This window comes from Aricia agestis, chromosome 19, assembly GCF_905147365.1.
Source record: "Aricia agestis chromosome 19, ilAriAges1.1, whole genome shotgun sequence".
Lineage (NCBI taxonomy): Eukaryota > Metazoa > Arthropoda > Insecta > Lepidoptera > Lycaenidae > Aricia > Aricia agestis.
The window spans coordinates 9,866,457-9,889,626 of NC_056424.1; the positions used below are offsets into that span (position 1 = coordinate 9,866,457).

Sequence of the window (23,170 nt, forward strand, 5' to 3'; positions counted from 1 at the left end):
TAGAGGCAAAACCGTCGTTTTTTGTAAAACATACGTTAACTAAGTTGAGTTAGTACTTTGCTAGTAATAGTGACAGTTTTGAGCTGATTTAGGAACTGAAGCTAGTAAATAGTTAATTACCTGGGTACGACTTAGGAAATTTAAATTTGTAGGTCTTAAATCTAGATCCTTCGCTTCCGTTTCCCCTATATAATGTTACATAACAACATAACCCAACTGCAAAACTAAAGTTACGCTATTTTCTTACAGATACGAGGCGCCACAACCACTTCAAAGGCCTGAAGGTCCTAAACTTTAGGTTCACCAGCAAAGTGCTGCAGAACGAAGTGAGCGAGGGTCACCTGAACGTCCACGTCCAGGAGTTGGAGCCGTGGCTCAACGCGACCCTGGTGGAGGAGTACTTCACCATCAACGTCCAGGTCAATCGGGTGACCAGGAACAACCAGGGGAACAAGGCGTCCGTGCCCTACTCGGAGACGTCCGTCAAGCTCAGCAGACGAGACCTGAAGGTCGGGAAGTGGTTGAGGGTGAACGTGACCAACATGGTTGCGGAGTTCTTCAGGTTGCCGAGGGAGAACCTAGCTATAGTAGTGAGAGTACAAGACTCGAAGAATAGAGTGAGTTTGGTTGTGCCGCACCCGAGCTCAGAAACTAATCATACAGTTGTAAGTACACTTTTATCGTTCAACTCCTGTACTATGATTTTAATGCCTCTTTCTGCTGTAGGTGAGTACCTACAGTTAAAATGGTAGCAGAAAGAGACATTTATAATTATAAATGTCTCTTTCTGCTGTCAAACTCTTAATTATTAAGTAATTACTTAATAATTAAGAGTTTGACAGAAAATGTATGAAGCTTTAACAAATCTTCATTAAATTAAAATGACCCGTTACTTATTGGATTACCACTTACTCGTTTGCGCGTTTGCCCCCTAATTTTATTAAAAAGTTAAGTAGATAATAATTAAATGTCTCACGGCAGTAAAAACTTAAACTATGCTTCGACATTTACGGGCCGGTTTGATCGGATTATTAATACCACTTATTCATTGAATACCGGCGAGCGACATGCGCTTAGGCACTGATTATTAAATAGTTACTCCGCGTAGCTGTTATAACTTATACCCCTTTGGTATTCTTTCTGCTCGTTTTCTTGTTGATTTAATAAAAAATATGTGTTGGATATGTTGCAAAAAGGATAGTGTAAGGATAGTGTGAACACTAATTCAGAAATCTAGCTATAGCGGTTCTTGAGGTACAGTCTGGAGACAGACAGACGGACAGACATACACCAAAGTCTTAGTAATAGGGTTCCCTGCCCTTTGGGTACGGAACCCTAAAAATGCTCTATCTTCCCTTTTTTCGGGAAAGCTCTGTCTTCTATATATATTTTTTTGGTTCATTGACTTCTAAACATTCAGGGGTTTGAATCTTATTTATTGATTTATCATGATTTTTTATAGGTAGATGGGGGACCTATGTAGTTTTAACAGGCTATCTCAAGTCAAAAAAATATTAGTGGCGATCTATCGGCGTCCGGCGAGGTATGACATACCCTACCAAATGACTTAGGTCCGCTATCGGCCAATGAATCATTTTATAATGGTACCTCCAACTACTGTTCTGTAAGATACAGCGGGGCTAAAATGGTCGCTTTGAAGAATCATGATATGAATCATAATATGATTCATTTTTCTAAAATCGCAAAATGCACCTCTGCTTGCAATTCATTTCTGTATTTTTGTACTGATTTGACATTTGTCAGTTTAACAGTTTTGACAATTCATTTGCTGAGTTGATTGAGAGGAATTGCTAAATGTGACTATTTTAGCCCCGCTGCGTGGCTAAAATGGTCGCTTTGTCGGAACGGTCATATAGTTAATCACAATATGATTGATTTTTAAACTCCACTTTGCGTGCATTTCATATAGTGATTCACTTAGATTAATGATTGGTTCCGCGAGCGGCGCTCGCGCGCGGAGACCAATCATTAATCGGAGCGAATCACTTTTAAACTCCACTTTGCGTGCAATTCATATAGTGAGTCGCTTACATCAATGATTGGTCTCTCGCGCGGCGACCAATCGTTAATCGAAGCGAATCACTATATGAATTGCATGCAAAGTGGAGTTTAAAAATGAATCATATTATGATTCAATATATGATTCTGTAAAGCGACCATTTTAGCCCCGCTGTACGTAGCTGCGTGGAATTTTTTCGAGGCCGATAATATTTTTCTAGAATCGTCTACGATCGGAATTAAATTACATGACAGTTTGAGAATTGGCCAGGCGAGGTCAATTCGGGTCAAGTTCATAAATCAATTAGGTACTTGATAAAGACCCTAATTTGATTGAATGATGTGCGACTGTCGAAAAATATCGTTCATCGTTAGCAGAATCGTAGTACATACTTTTTTGCTAACGATATTTCCAATAGATATGTCTTGGATTTGTAGTCGTCGATTTATTTTTGGGATTATTTAGTTGTCCCACTAATAGCAGTGTGATGATGTTGGTGCCTATGAGCTAAAATCACGTGATCTAAAATTAATAATTTCAATTTAAGTAAGTAAATATAATACTTTCATATCAACATTATGTCATTATTGTATTGGTCGCAGACGCTTTGATAATGTACTATTAATAATGAGGGGTTATTACAAAAACGCTCGCGGTGACTTTTAATCTGGGCCGATAACTTATTGAGGCCACGAGGATGCATTCTGTGCCTACTTTTTACTATTCTTCTCTATTGTTTATACTTTTTAATATAAGTAAGCAAGTTTCACGGGTAGCGCCATATTATCTCATCATAAGTCCAAAATCGAATACCATTTTCCTCCAACAATAAAGAGTTAGATTTTGTTCGCAACTCCGTTGAGCCGAAGTTTGATCTTCTTTCCGAAAGCCATACATTTTTCGCATTAAAAACCAACCTATTTTCTTTCCCGTGACTATAGGCTCAGTTCCGTGCGCTTGAAGCATTAAAGAGGTAACAGGCAGACAGACATAATATCGCATTAATAATATTACTTGAGACTTGAGACATGTCCTCAACTTTTAACTTTAAACGACGCAACAAAACTCTAATCATACTTATTCCTTGTTCCAGATGCCGTACATAGAAGTAAGTCTCAAGGACAATTCACACAAGCGAACAAGGCGGACCCTGGGTATGGACTGCACAGAGAACTCCAAAGAAGTCCGGTGCTGTCGGTACCCGCTCTCCGTCAACTTCGAGGAGTTTGGCTGGGACTGGATCATAGCCCCCAAACAGTACGACGCGAACTACTGCAGTGGGGAGTGCCCCTACAGCTTCCTCCAGAAGTATCCCCACACCCATTTAGTGCATCTAGCCGCGCCCCCAGGAAGTGGGGGCCCGTGCTGCGCCCCCAAGAAAATGAGCGCTATCTCCATGCTCTATTTCGACCACGAGTTCAATATTATCTATGGTACCATACCCGGTATGGTCGTGGAACAGTGCGGATGCTTATAGCAACGTTTTATGCGTTTGCTGGTTGAGTGGCTGGTCCTTCGTTTTGTAGACGTCAGGCTTAGCATGGACACAGTAGGAATGCGAAATGGTAGAAGGTAGATTTGAGGGATAAATCACAAAATAACAGATTTACTTTAGTTAGAGACTCATGAGTCATGACTGACATTCATTGTCTATTCTAACGTAATAATGGTCAAGCTAAGCCTGGTTTATCAGTCAAGTAGCAGGCCTTGTTAACGGCTCTATGCTTGAAACTAAACGCAAGAAAACCTGCTTTTACAATCTTAATCAAAACTTCGAATTTGTTGGATCAAACTTTATTGCTGGATCCTAGAAGTTGCAGAGTATTGATTCTATCCGACTCTTTAGTCTTTCGATACCAATACAAATACTTAATCCAGATTTGTGTCGATTTCGAAACCTTAGGTATTGTGATGTACAGAAATGCTTTCTTCGTGGCACAAATCTTTATACTTGTGACGTAATGCTATTGTGATTTTCTTTAGTTTGGTTCGTCCAAATCTATATTTGCCTAGGTCTAAAGGACATTTATAGGTTTAATTTTAAGTGGTGTGTGATTTGGCTTAATATTGCGATGTGTGAGTGTGAGTGACCGTAACTTACTGAAAAAGTAGTAATTGTTCGTCTTTTATCGCTATTAAATAGCTAATATTATTAAAAGTAATTATTTGAAAGTGATAAATATCATCTCATTTTTCGCATTATGATTTATGTGTCGACAATGCTTATATTTTAATACAAAGTAAAAATAACCTTAACTTAAATAAAACTTCATTCTAAAATAGTGCAAGAAATGATTTTGATCGTTGAAAAATTTTAAATTGTTTTTTTTGTAGTTTTTAATCTGCTTTTGCTTTCATGTGTTATCGACTGATGGTATTTAAAAAGTTGTGTGAGAATATCAGCCTACTTTATATTTACATTTAATTTCTTGTTAAAATCGTACAGAGGAAAAAAGGTACCTAAATCTTCGTGACTGATGTAACATGTTGAGTTATGACATTTGACATCGTTGTAATATTAGTGATAAAAATGAACCTTTATATTGAGCTAGATAATACAAGATCGCATTTCTCATTACCTACGTCAAAATAGCATTTACATTTTGTAAGTTAAAATGTTTAGTTTAAGATTATTTCGACTGTAAGTAGATAATAACACAGGTAAAACAATAGTCATGATTATACATATTTTGTTTTTATATTTATTGACTTATATATTGTAGGTGCATCGTAAGTTACGTAGTTCGGACGCAGTTTAAATCAAAATAATATGTGAATTTGGCGCTTTGCCAGAAGCTATCTAGCAATTAATTCGACTATGTCTATTAGGTTCTTAACCCAGTAGTGTAACAATAGCTTTTGTATGATAATGTGCCTGATTGTCCGCGCTCTAAGTTGTTCAAAATGCATTTTTTCGTCATTATTTTTAAGTAGGTAGATAGTTAAATGTATCTTCAATTTAACTTGTATAACTTTCTCTTTGACAATATTTGGATCTCGATCAGTCAAAATTTGGATTAGAAGAAGGTAGTGCTAAATTATGTGTGGGTAGACCACGGGTAGACGTTAACAAAAACAATAGTAGCAATCGCCGAATTTATAATATATAATATTGTCATCAATTTTTTGCAAGTAAGTACCTACTCTATTACACAGTAATATAACAATTTAATTCAAGTATCAAGATTGTTGACATTTACTTACATTGCAATCGACACCTACCTTCAATTTTTTATTAGAAAAATGTATTATGTTGAGGAAATTATTATTAGATAATTGTAAGGTTACTAAGGGTTGAATTTCAAAATTAGATCTCATTTCAAGGCATCTGGGTGGTGAGCCTTCGCATAGATCTCCCGTTTCTGAACACTCGATGTAAAAATGTTTCTATACAAACATATTAGCTGTAGATAAACTATGATCTATTTTCGAAATAAACTAACAATGTCTTAAGAATTATTGAAATAAATTTTCTATTTATATATCTTTGTGTTTCTTTTCTCCTTTTGCATTTTCACGAAGACATATTATTTTGTAACAAAACGTAATTAAAGAACTTGAGTATTCAGTACCTCCTCATCCTTTCTGTTATCCTGGTAGCTGGTACTACACAAAGTTCAGTTCAGTTCCATTTCTGTAGCTGGTACTCTCAGTTTAACTACATAAGGAGCCTCTACACTACCTCCTCATAATTTCTGCTCTCCTGGTAGCTGGTACTCTCAGTTCGGCTACATGACAATAATTTATGAACTTAAGGAGCCACTTCACTACCTCCTTATCTTTTCTGTAATCCTGGTACCTGGTATTCTCAGTTCAGCTACATAACATATTTTATTAGGGAACTTAAGGAGCCACTACACTACCTCCTCATAATTTCTGCTCTCCTGGTAACCTGGTACTCTCAGGTCAATCATATTTATTAAGGAACTTAAGGAGCCACTACACTACCTCCTCATAATTTCTGCTCTCTTGGTAGCACTCAGTTCGGCTACATAACATATTTTATTAGGGAACTACACTACCTACTCATATTTTCTGTTCTCCTGGTACCTGGTACTTACTCTTTTCAGGTGGTATAGATTTTTAAAATTAAATAACTTAAAGTGGCACTACACTACCTCCTCATAATTTTTGCTCTCCTTACTCTCAGTTCAGCCCAGGACGCCCTGGTATTTTTTGTAAAGCTATTTTATACATTGATCTTATAGTTAATAGTATGTACCTACTTAAAAAGTACAGACCATTTTTTTACCAATCTTAAAGGCTGTTGATTATTACATTTTCAGGGCTATTACATATACTTATACCTAGTGTGCTTAAAGTAATGTTTTGTATGTCGAGATGTAGGGTAGAAATAAAAAAAATGTTCACCTTCGGCTACCCTCTCAGGGTAGTCGCTCTTTATTTATATAAACTTTAAATTATGTACACATTCTGTTTGCCCTACTTTATATATTCAACGTTATTAAAATACAATCAAAAAACAAAATAATATATAACAGAAATACACAATACAATGTACAAATTACAGCACGGGAGAGTTAGTTGGACTAGTATACCCAATTACAAAAAATAAAACTCCCCAATTTTTTTTTATAATTCTCGTTAAAAAAAAGTATTTCCCGAGCGTCGGCGATCATAAATAATGTTACAGAAAACGTGTGCCGACGTCCAAAAATACTTCAGTCTAAATATTGCTTAAGATTCAAAATATACACGAAACTTTAAAACGATTCCTCCGAAGTCCATGGCATTGGAAACGAACAAGTTAACGCTAAGTCTACGGCGGTGCACAACATCGAATAGTGTCAGTCTATATACTTTTGGATGGATTTCGAAGTCACAAAGAAAGGAGGGCCCGCCGGGCGGCGACACTAGAACGCAAACGAAACGAATCATCACAGACTTTTGTACCTACAGACGCTTCAAGAATGCCACGACGGGAGGACTAACGCTATATGTACACGCTACGAACGTTGAGCCGTTATGTAGTAGGATCACAGTGGAAAAAGTGATTTTAAAATTACGTTACACCTACGAGTCCATATGGCAAGGTCACTACGCTACCGGCACTACGTCTACCATAGAAAAGTATTTACAGAGTCCTTTTAGAAGCTGGGCTGGGAGACGGTCCGGCCGGGTTGGGGGTACGTGTCGTACGAGTTGGGGGGTTCCAGGTGGCAGACGACGTTATTTTCGGCGTTGAGCACTGCCGCCAGCGCGCGCATGTTCTCGGGGGGCGGGTACCGGCCGTCGTACCGACCGTCGTACGACCGCTCGATCGTGTCCCATCGCCCGTACTTTCCGTAATCCTCTAATCTTTCCCCGGGGCTGTAGGAGATCAGCGGGCGGTGGTCGCCGAAGAACTTCGCCGAGCCGGGCGGGTTCGGCCGTCCGACGGAGTCGTCCGACATATCGGATACCAGCGTCTCGTTCCTTTCTATCTCCTCGTAAACCGGGTCATCCTGGATGCGGAACTCCTCGGAGCCGCGTCTGTATATCCGCCCCTGGGATGCGATCTCCGAGTAGTGGTTGGAGCCGTGGTGGTGTTTCCGCCTCTCGTCCTTGTACTTCCGGAAGATCATCTCCTGGCTGCCGGGGGAGTGGGACATGAAGACGTGGGGGTTGCGGAAGTCGGGGTTGTAGCTGCGGGTCGTCTGGTAGCCCTGGTGATCTTCGTCCCTGTGGCGAGGGGAGCCGGGGGCGTGGCCAGCGTGGCTAGAGGCGTGGCCGGGGACGTGGCCGTGGGTCCCGTGCGCCTCGCACTCCGGGTACGGGTTCTGTAGATGATTCTGCGCCATCTGACGCGACAGCGTGTCGTGGTGCGGCAGAGTCGACGTGTGGTGCTTAGAAGAAGTGTTCTGTGGAGATAAAAACCTTATTACAAATTGTACAAAGTATTTTTTTTGACTACTACAACAGTTAGATTTTTAATTGGATATTAGATACAAAGAAAGATAGCCTACGTTATTTTGTCGGTCAATGTCAACCCGATCAAATTACGTAGGTCCACCATCTTAAATGACATAGTCTCTGATAGTACTTTCTCAAATTAGGTTTGCTAGATGGCGTTCTAAAGACGAAGCAAAAATATTAGATTTTTTTAGTGAGGGGCATGTGCATTTAGTCATGAAAAAAAATCTAATTATTGTAGTAGACATGTGCTTAAAACGTGAAAGACAGTTTAAAACATATTCGTGTTAGATAAAGTTAAAGGTGAAAAAATTATTAAATAATGACTATTCTTCTGTAGCTTGCTAAACTGCATTAAATTTATTTTAACATGAAATAGGTTTATAACTACTTATAGCAAATATTAAAATGGAAGTGTGTACTTGCTAGTCATATAAGCGGCAAGTTTTACGTCGCTATAACCTATTCTAAAATAAACTTGCGATTTCTGTAAGTATAATATCATAAACTTGTGAGAAATCTCCAAACCACCATAAAACCCAAACCCTGTTTGACAGTTTCAAACTCATGCAAAATGTCGTTGGAATTTCTTTGAGAAGTTTTAGTAAAAAGTAAAAATTTGTGATCGAAGGGAGCGAGATGGGCTATGTGAAGTGCGTGTGAGTCATGCAGCTATACATGCAGTTAACACTATAGTAAGGTCTCTAGAAATACCGTCACCGATATTGTAATACATAAAAGTATATAAAATGTTGGCTCCACTTTGAACTCCTTTGACAATTATTATGTTCAATAAAAAAAAGAAATTCGTTCGAATTTCAAATTACAAGTATTGTAAAATGTAAAAAAAAAATAAACTGAAAAAAAACTTTATTCGAATTTCAAATTTCGGTCGTCCGTTTCCTGGAGATCTTACCACGTAACACAACCCTCCCCTCACCTTCCACAGATTGCCAGTGTTGGTGAGCGCCCAATCGTTCGCGCCAATACTCGCCGCCATTTTGTTGGAGTAACAAGATGGCGACCGCGAGCGGAGGTTCTGGTGGTCGCTCGGCACCTCGATATTATTTCTGTAGCTATGCATCGACGCTATGCTTTGAGTGTGGGACGAGCTATGCGGTATGTTTTGAGGCGCGAGTTGGTTTCTTATGTCGTCGCTCGGGACGTATATCGGTGCCGTGGGTCGAACCGTCCATCGCGTCTCCGGGACGTTGTAGCTCTGTATATAATACACATATAATATACAAGAAATCACTACTTATAATACATAAGAAGGTCATACGCATTAAGAGATAGGATTTTTTTAACCCACACTACCACCACTACGGTTAGATGTTAGTAAAAGCATAGGGTTAGTGAATAAACAAAAAGGACTTACCGTACAATCTATTAGTCACGATATTAGTTGGGTGGTGGATTTTAAATCCTATCTCAATGCGTACGAACCTTGCTGATTCTGTCTGTAGCCTTGGTACCGGCCGCTGCCGCCTATGGGGTTTCTTAGGTGGGACATTGGTGCTGTCTCTCTCTCGGGTGGGGAATTAGAGAAGGACGAAGCATTCAGGGTGGGGCCGAAGTTGGAATGGCCGAAGCTCTGGTTTTCGGGATCGTTTCGACGTCTGTGGGAGTGGTACGTGGTGGCGGCGGCGGCGGCCAGCGACGCCACCTGGGAGTGGTTGACCACGTTGTTGTTATTGTGGTTGTTGTTGTTGACGACCACGTTTAGATTGTTGATGACTAAGTTGTTTGTTGTTGACGCCGATACCGACGTGCTCGCGGTGTTCTGTGAGAGGTTAGACTTTTGTATAAAACAATACTGGTATTATTTTCATGGTAAACGAATTTTATCGAACACCATTTAAGAAAAGTTTTACTAAGAGTAAATATTATGCATGATTTAATCTATAGCTTATAAATTACGTCTTACAAGTATTTATAAGAAAGTGTTTATTGTGTTTATTTTTTCTGTAAAGTACGCATTTTTGAGTTAGCGTAGTATGAATTTCTGGTGTCGGTTTGTCGATAATACAGTTTGTTTTTTGTGTTGAGAGGTGTGTGTGTGTGTGTAACATACAATATGATAAGACAATTCACAGCAAAAAATATTCATAATAATATTATGGTTCAGCCAAATAAAAACAAGCACAGTTTCCTTGTACCAAAACTATCCCATGTTACGGTTAATATGTGAAAAAGGCGAAATAGGCATTAACATATTTACCGCAACATAGGCAAACCCATTTAATATGGCTGGACAGTAGCAACTAAACTTTTTTATGCCATTTCTTCTAACGAATATAACGTACCTACTACGCGCCACTACGCGGCACTACGCGACACTTCACATTTCATAGAACTGATGTTTTGTGTCGCTTAAGGGTCAATTCAGACCGCAACGCGACGCGCAGATGCATTTCTAAATTTGTATTTGACAGATTCACAAGACGTCTCACGCTGACGACATGTGTCAAATCCATACAAATTTAGGTCGCGTTGCGTCGCGCCTCGCCTCGTCACGTTGCGGTCTGAATTGACCCTAACGCCGTTGCCGCGTATTGCGGCTTGCCTCATATGATTTCATACAAAGTTTCAAAAAATATTTGGCCGTGGCGTGTTAAGTTTTCATATTTTTCTGTCTAGCCATATTAAAACCCATTCTGATTCTGATTGCACAAATGCACATAATAACATCATATTTCAAGCATATAACCAATACTCAATAGAGCTGTAATGTTTGTATGATACCAAATTCCGTAAAAACGCTTTCTGATTGGTCGATGCTATTGTATCGACCCAGCAATAATTGATGCGTGTATTTTAGCAGTCAGAGCGTGATTTTTTTAATTAATTAATATTTACATTAAAAGTGTGAAATTTTGTCCATCTGTCTCTTCGTTACATCCTCATTTAAAAACATACTGAACTGATTTCAATGAGATTAACCATGGAGATACTATCGATAATCGAGTCCCGATAAAGGACATAATATGAGTGTTCATCCCGGAATTGACTGATATATTTCCAAACATTACACCTCTACCATATGCTACACATGACCATCATCATCAACACCTACCGTCACATCTCTATGGTCCTCCTCTGGTTCCGCAGCAGCATATCGTCTGCTCTTGGTGCTGCCCCGTGTGTCCACGTGGTTGGAGGAGGTGGGTGCTGGTGCGAGGAACAGGCAGCATGATAACCAGCGATGCCGTCGGCCGAGACGGGCGCATTCCTTCTGGAACTGTTTGGAAAGGACGTTATAATACAATCGAATACGAGTAAGGTGATTATTGTTATTGACTAGATCTAAGTGAATTTCTACGTACCTCCTAGAATAGTCTAGGGGAAAAGGTAGAAATGAACGTTACAGCTATAAATCTCTTTTATTTGAGCACTAAAATGAGCACCTAACACATAGAAAAAAAGGAGCTTTTTGGAGTAGTTTCTTGTAGAAAAATTCTAGTGTTCTATTTGGAGCGCGATTAAAAAATATAAGTAGCGATAGGTGACAGACGAATCTAGTTTTATAATGCTACATAAACTTTGAACAACTATATTAAAGAAAATGGCGGAATAGAACAAACGATATTTCTTGACAGTTTTTTGTGTACCGGTAAAACAGGATTGGGTAAATTAAGTAATCATATTTTTCATAACCTCGATATTTCGCTTTTTATTCTCACCCATTCGTGTCAATGTATTACCTACATTAATTACTATAATATTATAACAAAATAACTTACAATTTCATTCTGCAGGCAATGGAAGATGAATATAAATAGTCCTTGTAGGGAGTTCAGAATGGTGAAGGTATACGCCACTCCGACAGTCTGTTCGTTAAGGTACAGTAGACCGAACGTCCAAGTGAGACCGAGCAGAAACGCCAAAACCACTGAACTGTTCAGCCATACCCTGGAAATTAAAAAGTAAAACTAAAAAACAAAGAATTGTAGAGCAATTCTAGTTAGACAAATGTATAAAAAGTATAGCATTTGTTTTGGTTGCCGAAACTGACTGCAACAGTTACAATAATTACATTATTGTCACCATTTATATAATTCTTCCTTATTTAAACTTATAACAGGAAATTATTGTTTCCTACGAATATTTCTATATTTTTTCACAAGGTATTTGGCATTTTCATTTATTTGTTGCGTCTTACGCAACATGTAAAAATATGGAACCTTAAAATATCTTAGATAGCAAGATTTTTAAATTTACCTTATTTTGTATATTTTAGAGTTCTCTTTCGCCTTGATAGAGACGGTGGAGTGGTGACACATCATGTAGATCACCATACTCAGACAGATCCAGTTCGCCTGAAAATTTACAATAATCAAATTTATCTTCTGCAACTTTTGTAAGTAAGCCTAGGGCAACTTTGCAATGGTTTTTAATGCAGTTTTTAACCAAAAGATTGATGTCTAAAAACAGTGTATTTAAACAGAAGAGTTGCTCACATTCTTCATAATGTACAAGAAAACAACCAGAAACCGAATAAAATACGAAGAAAACTTCAATCTGATTTAAAACTTTTAAATCAATAAAAATAAATAGTCCCATCAAAGAGCACGTTGTTGCCTACAAAGAGCTATGAATAGTTGTCTCTATAACTACCGCACGTATAAGAATACACGCACATAATATACGATATCAATTTCTTGCGCGAATGAAAAAGACAACTTACAATAATTATTATTATTTTACACATTTTTACTTTTTCTAAAACTCTAAATTTATTCTAAACTCATACATACCACCAACACAATAGCCACAGGTCCAACGAAGCTCATCATGAACATCCTATCAGTGGACAGCCAGCAGTGCTTGTCCGTGCCGTATCCCTGAGGATACGCCGCGGCCGCACCGAGCACGACGACAGCGGGCGCCGCGTACGCACCCGCTACGTACCAGCGGGCGCGCGCACGCTCCGGCTCGAATACTTCGACCAGCATAGCGTATAGATGGAAACCTGGGATGGATATAAGCGTTATTAGTAGAGGGACTAAGAAATATGTATTTTAAATAAGTAATATTGTTATATTTCTAAATTAAATGTAGAATTAGGTGAATTTGTTATACACGATGTATACCCGAGGAATACCTAATTAGTACACAGTTGTACACTTTTTGTAGTTGAAAACCCTTTATTGTTTTATCTAATGTTGTGTAAAATTACAACCAAGATGGCGACGTAACTGTCAAACCCCACTAAAATGGCGACGAAATTCTGCCATTTTGTTGTTGTTAGCTGTCAGTTGAGGTTGATAGCTGTCCGTTGATAGTGTTCTGATAAAAATTACTTTAAGTAATATTATTATCAATACTAATTTACCAAAGAATATGTATTACTTAAAAATACTGAATAATAATAATTACCTTCTAAAAACATCCACGCGAAGGCTGCTAGGAAGAAATAGTGCAACAACCCTGCTATGATGCCGCATAGAATACGGTCTTGTGTCTGGTCGATCCCGCACATGAATACCACCTCGGCTATCAGCAGGCACGCGCATAAGTTCTTGTGGATTAACACTCGATCCGACTGGAATTTAAAAAGTTAAATTATTAATAATAATGTTACAGTTATGTCAGCTGAAATGTCTACGCTTAACTGCTATGACGTCACAGTTTCATTAGCGTAGTGAATTCACAGTTCAAAGCATAAAGTTAATATACCTAGCGGAATAGAGCTGTCAAACGAAACCAAAATTGATTTTCATCTGTGTGAAAAATATGTTTGCGTATACACTTACACAAGCATGATTGAACATGAATTCTATGAGATTAAATTGTCAACGTGCGGCACGTGCCGACTGGACGTCAAAAAAAGAGTGCTGCTGTCATATATCACACGTCTCTTTTTACCACGCAGTGTTACTGATAATGACATCTCTCTTGCTCAGGCCTTTGTTTCTCTATTCTGCTAGGTATATTAACTTTATGGTTCGAAGCGACTAGAGCCTCCGCAGATTGCAGATTTTCTATCGGCCGATAGTTTGGTCGGGTTGGGCTGTTAGAGCGCACACTACACCAACTAAACAGTTGGATTGGTGGTTGGTTTGACCCTCATAGAGGTAAGACCGACCAGCAACTATGGAGTTTCGGTCGCGGTTTAGGAGGTACCGAGTTCTGAAGGTCTACCTAACCTTCGATAAAATATAAAGCTCTATTTCTTATCTTATCTTCTTCGAGATAACTGTAGGACTCGTCTCCCTCTGTCAGTCACTTTTGACACTATTTTATAGCATCGCAAATTGCGGCTTACCTCTCTATCACTTTTCACTCACCTTCATATTCCTAAAGCACTGGAACACCAGTATCGCGGCCAGCAACGCGATCGACGATATAGCACAGCCGATCAGCGTCAGCAGCCTCAACGCGAGCTCGTGTTTAGCGCCCAAAGCGATTCCGCGCACGTCCATTAGTATCGCGAAGTTGGTCAGATGGGAGCACGCGCAGCCCGTGTGCGTCAGATTTGACCACTCCACCTGACAGCCTTCGGATGACCAGCCGCTGAAATGGACAGTGTCAGATTAGAATATAGTCTTTACCTAATAAGCTATTATGATTCAACATCTTTGACACGTACAAAAGATTTTAAAGGTTTCCATGCTCATTGCCCATAATCCTTATTAATTAAATCCTAATGGTTTGTGCTGTTTCAATTAAAGCAAGGATTATATACTTACTGTAAAGTATAATCCCAGAATACGCAGGTAGGGTTGGTGACGTTTTCCGTTTTCAGATGCTTCATGGTGAGTCTGACCATCTGTGACAGTTCAATGTGCTTGCCGTTGCCGAGACTCGCTGATATCACCTGAAAAACGACGATGTTGATAGTTAATATTATATAAATGAATAAAAATGTAATAATTTTATCACACCCAAAGTATCAGGCTCAATTTACACCGCCGCGGATTGGAAACATCAATTTCGTCTCACGCGAGGAAATTAGCACTGGCAAATTCTGGAGAATTCCACGGAAGTCAGGCATCTAACTTTTTCGTTATATTTTCGTTGCAAAAGTCGTTTCCATTCCATTCCGCGCCAGTATGAGTTGGGCCTTATCTATTGTTTACTGTCTGCGCTGGTGCTGCACTTTAGCGTGACAACATTGCATTAATATTCTATTGAGTCTATTTTTCTAGTACAATAATTGTTTCATATTCTACCTTAGAATTGAGCACCCTGGTGACATTCTTCTTCTCCTTCTCGGAGTTGAGGCTGGTGCTGGAAGTGACGGGCTCTGAGGAGTAGGCGGCGAACTGGGGGGTCTTGCCGAAGGTCGGGGGGAGGATCTCCTCCAGACGATCAAACGCGAAGAAGACTATGCGGACGAGGTCGATTTGGTGGTTTTCTGGAAGTTATTTGGTTGCGTGAATAGAAGTTATAAAGTCTAGGGTTAAAATCTAATTCTAAAGGTTTAGAATCTAAACCATTTCGACATAAAGAGTGATTAAAATAATCACTCAAAGTCAAATCGATACAATATATTTTGTATGCCGGTAATACAAGGTCTGCTAATGTTTTAAATAATGAACCAATATTGTCCTTGGTTTATTTTGGGCTCAATGTCTTCTACAACTTGCTTAATTAATTTTCGGAGAAATAAATATACACTTATAAACCGTCTCTTTTCCTTACCAAGTAAAGCAGCTTTAGGTATGGTGATCGTATCTTCTGACGCTTTCCACTGCTCCTGAGCGATCACGGATGGAAAAGTCTCGTCTTCCACATTCTTTACTTCTAGAACTCGCACTGATAAACCTGTAAATACAGAATTGTTGATTAATTAAAGTAAAGCCGCACACAAGTATTTAATTATAGCTCAACTTTAATTTAATGAAAAGTGTTAGAAAATGTATCGAGTTTATGTCAAAATCTTCATTTTTTTGAACTTTACCTTTTTTTTTAACTTTACTATTAAATCTCTCTTTACTGTGATAGCAGTAGCATAAGGCCTGTTATAAAAGATTGTGCTGGAATATATAAAAAATCTCTAAATATTTCAAAACTCAGTGCTATTTATTGGATTAATTCGTGTTTTAGTCTTTGTCTGATACGTCGGAAAAGCCAAATAAACAGAAAATGATAGAAACATTGGCGAAAGTTAGAAAAAAACATTTTTTTGTTTCTGTTTTTATCTTACCAATTTATTTTTGTACACAAAAATTATTTTACAATCTCTAAAATGCTCTATTCTTGTAGAAAGAATTAAAATTCTTAATACTTACAGATATTTTTAACGATCTGCAATATAGTCTTCTCCTTGGTGACAGCATCGGCCAATAGGAAGGCGTTTTCTTCTAGCTGTGTCAGTAGGGATGTTGCCGCTCTGTTCTGTGCTTCTGTGCTCAAGTCCGACCATGACGCTCTCTGGCTCTCTTCTAGAAGATTCGATCCTGTAATTGGAAGAAAAATAATGTTAAGTAAGGGAATTCGCTTGAATTTGGAATAAACGCCTATTATATGCTAATGCATCGTTATTTCTCGCTGGTTGTTTTTAAGGCCATTGAAGACCATTTAAGACCAAATAGAGTCTAACAAAACTACGTAATAAATAATAGTGATAGATGACGATACATACTTATAGTGATAGATGATACTATAATTTACATATTACTGAACTTTATTTACTTCTTGAAAATATGCACATTAAATGAATTGATGTCTGGCCCGTGGTGTTGGGCTAGCTGTTCCAAATGGCTCGTTTAAGATTGCTTCCCAAGTTGGGTTGGTTGGGTTGAATCCCCACGCCTCGCGACGTTACAATGTAGGTTAGGTTAGGAGTAAAGAGGCAAGACTGTCACTCTTCTCACTCACAATATTAGTGTATCAACATACCAGTCTTAATAACCCCCAGCAGCATATCTGTCACGATGGCCTCCTTCTGCCTTGGGTCGGGGAAAGTCCGCACGTTGTCGGACATGCGCTGTGCGAGCTTCTTCATAATGTTGGTGGTCGTCATCATGTCCCCGCCGTAAAGCGTCTTGGAGGATGTCACCTGGGGAAGAAATGAGACTTGAGTGAGGAATGTTGTAAATAAAACCATTATTCTATCATATAGTCAAATTAAGACTGATCTTTAATAATAATTTGAATGAAATAAATTCGATACCGTATTATATTTTTAACGTGTTAAATGGTGCTGATGTGAGAAGTGACAAAACCTCCTAAGGGTGGGTTGCACCAACTAACTTTAACTATAACCTTAACAAAATGTCAAATGAACTGTCAAATACCTAGTAAAAGTCCATAATGGGCGCCATATTTGACGATAACCTTAACCTTAACTATAACTCCGCCTCTGGTGCAACCCACCCTAAGTGACAAAAAAACGAATGACTTTAAAAGCGGTAGTCCCTATTTACTAGTTACTACCCCTCTATGAGTGTAATAATATTGTGTGTGTGTATATTATGTGGTATTGAATACATGGTTTATTTCAAACTACCACTCCTGAAACCTGTTTTTCAACTGGAAAACCGGGAAAATATAATACAACTATACATTCAATATAACAATATAGTGTTTTCGCGGTGATCACGTACCTGAGCCAAGTCATTGCTGATGCTGAGCAGGGATTCCCCTTCCCTGACCCTGGCCTCCAGACTGTTGAGCCAGACTGACCGACACTCGCTGAGGTCCGGCGTCGGGCCGTGCCATTCTGGGATCGCGTCCGCTGAAAGGATATTTTAGTGTTAATATTATTTTAAAGTCCATATTCTTTTATTTTTTCTGCCATGAATATAACTGACAGCTTCTACACACGTCTACAGATTTTGTACGGATTGTACGGCTGATTTCATATGTACAGTACTACCAGAGAAGTTGTTGGATTATGTCAATAATTTAATGTTAATTATGATCATTTGGCTGGGTTTGACGTAACGCGACCAAACTACGTAGGTCCCTCATCTGACTAGGAATCAACTTCTCTGATAGTTATTACATCCAAGTTCCATTGTCTGAAAGCTCTCTGATAGGGAGTAAATAGATTAGAATTAGATAAGATTTGTACGCATAATAATAGTTTATCGTTTTCTTAATGAGAGGTAAATATTAACTTACCATACAAGAGATCATCAGTGCTAATATGAAGGGAAGCCTGTGCATCGGGCAGTAGAACCGCGGTGCCGCGGTAGTCTATCAGATGTTCCAGGGAATCCCCCTCGCGACCTACAATGATAAAAAATATATTATAAAGGTAACCTAATTTTGTGTCTTTTATTAAGTAGCTTTTTCTGCGTATCAGACAACGTCAGCAACATAGCTTGGCGTAAGAGTCAAGTAAACATAGAACCTCCTCCTTTTTGGAAGTCGGTTAAAAATAATGCACCTATATAGAAAAAGTAGGTAAGTCGTAAACGGCAATAGTATTTTTTTTTCAAAATTAAGGCAAGTGTAGGAGACGTGCATAATTTTTAGGTAACCCTAGTAAAACATTGTTTAACCATGAGAAATGTTGATACTATCAGGCCCAGTCAACCCAGACGCTTCGATAAAATCAAATCGTTTTTATGCTTATTAAGTTTATTAAGCTTATTTTAGGTCATTGTTATAGACCTGGCGTCATGCCATGTTTCTTTGACTTCTTGGGGTCAGAGGGTCATATTTTGTCACAAAAGGTGACATTAACCAAAAAAATATATTATTATTAGCCAAATAACTTAAAAGGATTTATTTGTATGTGCCTAATCTTACGGCGACTCAGGAATATTTGACTATTTCTTAACTTTTCTCAATTGATTAAAGAGATTTACAAAAATATATGGAGGTAATGGCATAATCTTCATGAAATTATCTTTGAAGAGATTTAGAAAAATATATGGAGGTAAGAGGACATGGAATAATCTGAGTGCAGCCATTGAAGACGCAATATGACGCTAAGCATGTCGATCTTCTAAGCCCGCTTCGCCAGGCCGGGTTAAAGTTACCCCGGGGTAACTGTTTTGACATTTCTCTCGTTCAGAGCTAACCATCACTCGTATGGACTCAAGTGGTATTAAGAAAGTTTCCTCTTTTACAAGACGAGTCACAAGACTATACTAAAATTCAAGGCAGTATATATCGACATACTAACCTTTGAGTAGCCCTTCAGACCCAAGTCTTCTGATCAGCTGCATCTGTCTCTCACTTGGCTGGTCCAGTCCAAGGTCGTGGAAGTTCTCTCCAGACTGTAAGCCGGCGCCGCGCCGCCTGGGCCTCTCTTCTTCGATATGCTGGTTCGGGGTTAAGGTACACCTGGAAAAAGAATTAGTTTAAGGATTAAGAGAACAGTAATTGAGCTTCTTGATGTCCAATCACTTGATAATATCAATTATGATAATTAAGAAAGCAATCTTTGAAGTTCAGCCCAATCGCTTATCAAAGCAGAATTAGTTTCTACGATTCTCATTAGATAAGTTATCTTGGTGCCTGATTTAAAATGCCGCGGCCGGCCAGAGAGATCATTTATTGATCAACGCTTAGTTGGTCTGTGGTCAAGTTAACGTTGACCACATACCAACATCGTACGGTAAGTTTTCAGATTCAAAAGAGTGGGATTTGTTAATAAGTGCGCTATTTAAGTAGGATCATTAGGGCCGTATCGTCATCAGTATTTCCAAGTGGGCATGGATAAATCAGTTACTCATGTAAGTACTTACAAGTTAGCAACACATGAAAGTCCAGCTTCAACCCATAAATAGTAAAATTCCATCTTCAACCCGTAAAATTCTTAGAAAAATATGTAACTACTCCATAATGTAACTAGGAGTATATACTCACTTCCACCGCGCCAAGCCTGTAGCTCCACCTGGGCACGGTTGCACGGCGTACGTGCCAGCTAGCGTCCAGTTCCAGTGCAGGCCTCGCGCGTTGATCTGAGGACAGTAGGCTCGTCGGCCCAGCGCTGGCGTTGCGCTGGTTGCTGGAGGAGTAAAAGAAGGTAAGTGAAGGTAGTTGCTGGAAGAGCACATAAAAGAAGGTAAGTCAAGAGATATCTCATTAGAACAAAAACATAAACCATGGTTTGACACTAGGAGTGCCCATTTGGCCACAAGTGGAACGGACTAATCGGACGTTAGTGACTATTGAAGGAAAAATCAACCCAAAAGACGAATTGGATTATTTGTTACGTGTTAATACGTAAAGTGGCATAAAGCTCCCATCTCAAAGAATTCCCTGGCAAGAAATTACCATATCAATATTAATTAAACTTGTAAACTTGAATTCATCTCTCTAATGCTGATTAACCGTTTCTGAAGCTAATCCTTTCGTAATTCCCCAGGAAATACGCCCTCATTTGATGAATACAATCATTAGAGTCTCAAATCGCATCTGGCAATTCGTGTATCGCTTCAATAAACTTAGATGGATGGATATTGAATACATACTGTATGATTTCTCGAAGTCGTCCTCCTCAGGTGAGGGTCGGTCTTTGGCGCCCTGCGTCGGATCTATTTCATCTTTTGGCGCCCACTGAAGTGTCTCATCTGTGACCGGCGCTGAAACACATTTGTTGATGAGCGGTGGATTATCTTAATTACAACGGGATTTGAATGTATTTCGATTGGTTAGAATTGGGTCCTTTTAGTAAAAGGTTTCAAAAAGATATTTAAAGGTTGCTTGTGTATAGCCTTAATATCAATAGTGTAAGTTGAACTTTTTTTTAAATTAGAAATGCAAATAAGAAGCATGTACTTCTTTTACCTGGCTCCTCTTCTTTTTCTTTCTTCGCCTTATCACCCTTTGGAGCATACGTATCGACGGATTTGATAATTTCCTCTTGAATCACTGATATTTTGTCTAACGCACTTTGTATTTCTTTTTCTGGTGATAGTTCTGGCTGCCTCGTTGTAGTCTTCTGTAATAAATTAATTATTCACTGAACATTCCTAAAAGTTTAAAAATGATATCCCGTTAATGTTTTTGAAACTTACATTAGGCTAGGTGCGTACTTTTGTACTTTTATTATTCAGATATCTTCTTATATATAAAAATGGATTTGGAAAGAATGGAATGGAAGACACTGCACAATGAGGCATTTTTAACCGACTTCCAAAAAACGAGGAGGTTATATATTAGGCTGTGGATTTTTTTTTTTTGTATATTCGACCACTACTTGAGGTTTAGCCGAATTCGGAAAAAGGCACTATTAGATAGGAAAAATTATTTAATACTTTTTAGTTCATATTATAAGGATGTTATTATTGTTTTTACCTTGGAAGTCGGTTTTAATTTTTTGTTATTGCACAACCGTTTCAGTGTAATCAAGTCGCGACGTGCGCCCTGACTGACTAAATGAACGTTCAAAAAATCTTGCTCACTTGTGCAAGATTGAAACACGCGTACTCGACCCGCTTAGCTGTTCTATCTTGATTTATTTCTGTGGTCAGACCTAAGTTTTTTTGACATTTCTTTGACTCCACTCCAAACTATTCCTACCTTCGTCCCAATATTCCCCAGCTGCACTTCAGGGGGTAGCGTGATATGTGGCCTGAAGGTGGGTGGGGTGATCACAGTGGGCTTCTTCTTCTCCTGCTGGCTCTGTGCTGGACTCTTGGGCACGGGTGCTGCGGTAGACCTCCAGACTGTCGGCTGGGAGGTGATCAGCCAGGGCGGTGATGGTCGACTGGTGGTGCTCGTTGTTGATGCTGCAAATAAAGGACCGACATATCTTCTTCTTAGCTCATTCCCACAATTTCCCGCAAATACTTAATAAACCGATATACAACATGTTAGTGTAAACACCGTTATCCTTGAAACCATCAAATGAGCCCGTCAAAACGAACATTGAACAACTTTTTCTATGAGAACAAAGCTGGGAACTCAAAAAAATCCGTCTTCATACCCATACAAATTGCTGATCCGGGCATCCGTATGGGTATGAAGACGGCATTTTTTTTGAGTTCCCAGCATTGTTCTCATAGAAAAAGTTGTTCATTTTGACGGGCTCATTTTGATGGTTTCAAGGATAACGGTGTTTACACTAACACACTGTATAATTCTTAATTTTATGCAAATCGGTTTAGGGTGGCTAAAGAAGAAGCAGACAGACAGATACCTCAGCTTTTCATTAGTATAGACCGGGAGGATTACCTCGTTAAACATGGTTAGTGTTTTCATGGACTAGATTTTTTTTAATCTTTATATTTATACTTAACTACATAGAGTATAAGTTTAGATTTAATTTTTATTATAACCTGGTCGTGTTAAACTAAGATTTCGATTGCTTTATGACTTCAGCAATCCGGTATTAACTAGGAATATGCAGGCAATGGTCATAATATAGTCAGGTACATGCTTCACATGCGAATACATGCCCAAATATGGGTTAGGTACGCTTCAGTACAATTTGCATTGTTTTGGGTGACCGAAGCTGCTGCTGAATTATGACGTAATAGTTTATGCCTGGCACATACGATATAAATGCACAGTCCGTGTCATAGTGGAACATGTATACAGTATATAACGCTAAGATTGGCCAGCAAAACTGCAGGGAGGAATCGGCGCATGTGTAGGTACCTAGTTAGTACCTAGTTGGATTTAACGTATGGCAGCTCTGAGCTCTACCAATAAGTGGTAGGCCTCATGTTGATGTTCTAAAAGTGTTAACTTTGTTTGCCTAATTAGAAACTATTGTTATTCTATTGTGTCTCGCTCACCGGTGAGCTTATGGGGCTTGATGGGTTAACCAATGACGACTCATTAGATCACATATCTACCAATGACGTGTCTCCAAGCGCTCTTCGATCCACCAAAAAGACCTAAATTCAAACACTGCGCACCCCCCTCTTTAATTTGCTGGGCTATCTTCTAGTTGTTCGCGATTTTACCCAACTACCGGCCAAATCGGCACAATTATTTATTACATGAGCGACATCTTTTCTGCGGCCGAACTGTACAGTTTCATCGCTTACCTGGCACACACTGGTAATGCGCCTCTAAGTACTTGAGCGTGTTGGGGCACGGGTCACCGAACATGCTCGTGCTGGCCAGTATACTGCAGTTCTGGTGCATGCTACACCTGGGGACAAACATATTAACATTAGTATTTATATCTTATCTTTGGACTGGACCAAAGACTTTGGTATACTGGATGTTGCCTGCAATTTCGCTTCTGGCGCTGAAACTTTCGGGATAGTAATCTTATGTCCTATGTAGGGATTTTTTATAATATTAACTAGTATGGCTAGTGGATACTAAGATAAAAACAGTGTGTCGATGGAAAACAATAATTGACGAAATGGG

General features: G+C 39.0%; 2 protein-coding genes across 5 annotated transcripts in view; one reads left to right on the forward strand and one right to left on the reverse strand.

Moving 5' to 3' along the window:
* Positions 1-203: 203 nt before the first annotated feature.
* Positions 204-3,639, forward strand: LOC121736759 (growth/differentiation factor 8-like; the record flags this gene model as incomplete). Its single annotated transcript, XM_042128143.1, has 2 exons — positions 204-665; positions 3,114-3,639. Coding segments are annotated over 2 exons (846 nt in total), but the record flags the coding sequence as incomplete, so codon positions are not given.
* A 2,747-nt stretch (positions 3,640-6,386) lies between these two features.
* Positions 6,387-23,170, reverse strand: part of LOC121736403 (latrophilin Cirl) — a 343,009-nt gene continuing 326,225 nt past the window's right edge. The window contains exons 4-24 of one of the 4 annotated variants that reach the window (XM_042127571.1): positions 22,840-22,946; positions 21,365-21,573; positions 20,630-20,783; positions 20,314-20,424; positions 19,706-19,847; positions 19,020-19,180; positions 18,008-18,115; positions 17,488-17,618; positions 16,781-16,940; positions 16,171-16,338; positions 15,581-15,703; positions 15,109-15,293; positions 14,626-14,753; positions 14,224-14,449; positions 13,313-13,478; positions 12,691-12,905; positions 12,155-12,252; positions 11,677-11,845; positions 11,010-11,174; positions 8,874-9,152; positions 6,387-7,881 (exon numbers count right to left, since the gene is read on the reverse strand). In XM_042127571.1, the coding sequence (XP_041983505.1) occupies positions 7,129-7,881; positions 8,874-9,152; positions 11,010-11,174; positions 11,677-11,845; positions 12,155-12,252; positions 12,691-12,905; positions 13,313-13,478; positions 14,224-14,449; positions 14,626-14,753; positions 15,109-15,293; positions 15,581-15,703; positions 16,171-16,338; positions 16,781-16,940; positions 17,488-17,618; positions 18,008-18,115; positions 19,020-19,180; positions 19,706-19,847; positions 20,314-20,424; positions 20,630-20,783; positions 21,365-21,573; positions 22,840-22,946 (3,958 nt within the window). In that variant the 3' untranslated portion in view covers positions 6,387-7,128. Of the gene's footprint in view, positions 7,882-8,873; positions 9,153-9,379; positions 9,717-11,009; positions 11,175-11,676; positions 11,846-12,154; positions 12,253-12,690; positions 12,906-13,312; positions 13,479-14,223; positions 14,450-14,625; positions 14,754-15,108; positions 15,294-15,580; positions 15,704-16,170; positions 16,339-16,780; positions 16,941-17,487; positions 17,619-18,007; positions 18,116-19,019; positions 19,181-19,705; positions 19,848-20,313; positions 20,425-20,629; positions 20,784-21,364; positions 21,574-22,839; positions 22,947-23,170 lie in introns of those variants that run through there. The other 3 variants (XM_042127574.1, XM_042127573.1, XM_042127572.1) reach the window with 3 other exon arrangements.